The sequence below is a fragment of the Callorhinus ursinus genome, unplaced genomic scaffold (assembly GCF_003265705.2).
Source record: "Callorhinus ursinus isolate GAN/ISIS: 27379988/994484 unplaced genomic scaffold, GSC_fseal_2.0 scaffold18, whole genome shotgun sequence".
Taxonomy (NCBI): domain Eukaryota; kingdom Metazoa; phylum Chordata; class Mammalia; order Carnivora; family Otariidae; genus Callorhinus; species Callorhinus ursinus.
Window position 1 is genome coordinate 18,755,346 of NW_027397080.1, and position 3,678 is coordinate 18,759,023.

General features: G+C 54.0%; 1 protein-coding gene across 9 annotated transcripts in view; it reads right to left on the minus strand.

Annotated features, from left to right (window-relative positions):
• SRRM1 (serine and arginine repetitive matrix 1) overlaps positions 1-3,057 on the minus strand; it is a 32,720-nt gene extending 29,663 nt beyond the window's left edge. For 7 of the 9 annotated variants that reach the window (XM_073903164.1, XM_073903162.1, XM_073903163.1 and 4 more), the window contains exon 1: positions 1,528-1,681. In XM_073903164.1, the coding sequence (XP_073759265.1) occupies positions 1,528-1,548 (21 nt within the window). In that variant the 5' untranslated portion in view covers positions 1,549-1,681. Of the gene's footprint in view, positions 1-1,149; positions 1,294-1,527; positions 1,682-2,714 lie in introns of those variants that run through there. The other 2 variants (XM_073903166.1, XM_073903165.1) reach the window with 2 other exon arrangements.
• Positions 3,058-3,678: the final 621 nt, after the last annotated feature.

Genomic DNA, 3,678 nt, shown 5'->3' on the forward strand with positions numbered 1-3,678 from the left:
CAAAAGCAAACGTTGTTTTAAAAATTTATCAACCGCCTTGTTCTTTTTCTATTGGAACTCTCTTTCATTGGAAATAACAGCCAACAAAAATCCTAAGAATAGGCTTTTGTGTCAAAATACTACACTTGCATCACGGGAATATTGAGTACGTACTACAGAATACTTTGATGGAAATTAGAAAACCAGTTCATCAAAAGAATGGAAATTTGATAAGCTCTCAATTGAGACTATCATTACAGAAATAACTACAGTATCTGTTTGCACAGCCTACGAACAAACAACTGCCTATTTTAAGTAGGTGCTTGGAATAATCCTGAGATTTTTGATGAAAAACTAGTTGGCACAATTAAAGCCAATTAAAGAATTTCATTGTCGCCTTCAGAATGTCAAGAGTTATGTTCTTTAAACTCGGTCTTCCCCCTCTTCCAACTTTCCCTTTAAAAACACGCAAACTGCGAATTATACGCTCCAGGGAGTGGAAAGAGCCAACCTACATAAAGTATAGATTTTGACCAAAACCACTGGTCTCCATATGGTCCGTTCTGCATCAAAAGCATGTGCAAACTTTAGTCCTATTAGTGTCACTTCCCACCCATCTAGATCTCTACTCGGTAATCATTTCCTACAGGAGTGGAATATGGGACAAACAGGTTCCAGCAGTACCAGCCTGTTAAAGTCTGGGCCCTGAGCACCAACTTCGACGAGATAGCTTCCCCGCCGGCAGGTGTTGGGCGCGCGGCCCCGAGAGAACCTAAGTAAGAGGCCCTTTTTCTCCAGCGGACTTCAAAACAGTAAAACAAACGCGGGTGGGGGGCGGTGTGCGGGAAGGAGAGTTGATCCACCCCCGGCCCCTGCCTCCATACACGTGCACACTTTTTGTTGCACCGGTTGCCCTTAGTCTCAGATTCAAACGTTCCAACTACCTATTATCGGAGTTCCCCTCCCTAAAGGAATTATCAAATTGGGCGGGAGTTCCCGCGAACTCTGACCCCGCGCCTCCGCGAAGACTTAGCACGGAGAGTGGGGGGGGATTCGGCGCTGCTCTCTTATGAGAAGCCGCCGAACGCCGTTTCCTGTCCTTCCTAACACGCTCTCCTGGGGCGGTACCCTCAAAACCGTACTCTCCAGAATCCTCCCTCCGCCAGTCACCTCAGGGCTTCCCTCCGGCCTCCCCACAGGGACTTCCTCCTCGCGGCCCAACTAGGCCCCAGGACGGGGCGGCGCGCGCGGCTCGGCCTGCAGGCCCCACCAGGCAGGCGGGCGGCGGGGTACCGCTCCGGCCCATTCCCGCCGCCATTTTCCGGCGACCGTCGCTGCCGCGTAGGGGGGACGATCCCGGAGGAGGAGACTGCGCAGGGGCGCACCGGTCTCCGCCGCAGGGCAGGGGGGAGCGTCCGCTGGCACGGAAGATCATCAGGATCTTCGAAGCCTCCCCTCGCTGGCCACAACCGTCCCGCGTTTAGGCCCCCTGCCGGGTCTTACCGATAAGCCCCTCACCTCACCCCAGATCCCCGCGCTTCTACTTACGCGGAAGAATCCCGCGTCCATCTTGCTGCCTCGCTCGGAGATCGCTCCCTATCCCAAAATACACCGCGCCGCCGCGACGGAGGGCGGGACCGGCAGGGAAAGCCAAGCGCCGGGACGCAGCGCGCGTCGCTCCACCCGCCCCTTCAGCCGACACGAGGCCGCGCCTGCTCAGTGCGGTGAGCACCCGCCACGCGTGCGCACGCGCGCCCAAGGGGCGGGCTGCTGCCGGCTCCGAGGCTCCCAAGTAGCCAGTCCGGGAGGAGCGTCTCGCGATCGCAGCCAATGAAAACAAGAGAGAGGGTGGTCGGGTCGCCCCGCCCTGCGAATCCTTTTGTGGCGCTCGATCAGCCTTGTTCGCGCAGCGTGACTTGATCCATCCTTCGGCCCGTAGTGGAAGAGGCCTCCCGCCCTGGGGGTTCCGTGGAGCGATTGAAGAGAAAGGCTGTTACCTCAGAGTGACGCGGGCGAGGCGGCTCGCGCGCGGAAGGGAGGCCTCCCGGGCTCTCGGGTCATCGTAAAAGTTGTGATTGTGTTGCTTTTACGAGTTTACCAGTTCTTAAGATCGACTCTAAAGCAGTCGAGCTGTATAGTATGAATGAAGTCCGCCCTGCGGCCGTTTCCTCGGCTTGCCCCCCCATCTTCACAGCTCACTCGTTTGGGGAGGAAGCTGAAAAACCCGGTAGAGGAGTTTCGGCTTCGGCCGACGGGCAGGAAGCGGGCGAGAGAGCCGTGGCCCTGAGCCTGGGCGTGGGCCTGCTGGGCCGCCCTGCCGCCTCGGCGCCCTGCCCTGGCCCGGAGGGCCGCCTGCCTCGCGTGCATGGCGCCACATTGCCGCCCAGCGCCGGAAGGCGGCTGTCCCTCTGGCCGTATTTCATAAAGTTACCCCCCACAAACACGCGCGCGCGGGCACTCCCGCTCCCTCCTCCCTCTCCTGCTCTTTCTTGGCAGCACGCATCCCACTCCATACTGTGTATTTGTTCGTCCCTGAGGCTTTAAATACCAGTTATATGCTGACAACTTCATGGACCTCTAGCTCAGACTTCTCTCCCGATCTTTAAACTCGTACAGGCAGCTTCCTGCTGGACATCTCCACTTGGATTGACGTCGGAAATTTAACCAGTCCAGGCATTGAACTGCTGATCCCTACCCTTCTCTCCCTCACTCCCCACACACCCCAGAAAACCCACCTGCTCCTCCCAGAGTCTCCGGTCTCAGTTGATGGCTACATCTTTTCCTTTGTTTAGGACTCAAGCCTTGGTGTTGTTCTCGTCTTTTCTTTCCCTTTCATCCCACTTCCAGACTATCCGGAAACCCACACCGCTATAATCCTGGCTCAAGGCGCCGTCATCTTGTGCCTCGATTTCTGCACTGGCTTCCCAGCAGGTCTCCCTGCTTCTGCCCTTGCCACTCAGTATCTACTCTAAATGCAGCGGACTGACCCTTTTAGAAAACCTTAGACATGTCACTCTTAAGCTCGAAACCTTCTCCAGAGTCCCTCATTTTTCTCAGAACAGAGGCTGAAATCCTGCCTGATGCTTCCCTATTTCTTCTTTGATCTCCTCCCTAGCACCCTCACACTCCTCACTGCCTGGGGACTTCCTAAGCTTGCTCTTGCCTCAAGACCTTTGCACTGGTTGTAACTTCCGCTTGGAATGCTCTACCCCCAGATACCGACTTGGGAAATTTCAAGGTTTTGCTTAAGTATCACCGAGTCAATGAGGTCTACTCTGCCCCACTGGAAATTGCTTACACACCCTCTCTATACTCCTGATGCCTCTTAATCTACTGTTTGTTTTTTTTTCATAGCATTTACCACCCTGTAATATTTACCTATTTTTAATGTTTGTTTCTTATATGTTCCCCACACTAGAATGTAAACTCCTTAAAGTCAGGGCATTTGTCTTTTTTGCTCACAGATGTGTCCCTAGCACCAAGAACAGTGTCTGGCACATAGTAGAGGCTCAATAAAATTTGTTGAATGAACAACAGCTTTGTCAGGGGGTCAAAGATGAGGAAGTGACTGGCTTCCACAGAACGAGCCAGTTGACCAGATGGAACTGTGAAATCATAATGCCCCACATCTCACTGATGATTCTCACTGGTTCTGATCAGTCTTTGTGTTTTGTATCTTTTCTTCACTGTCTCTGCCCT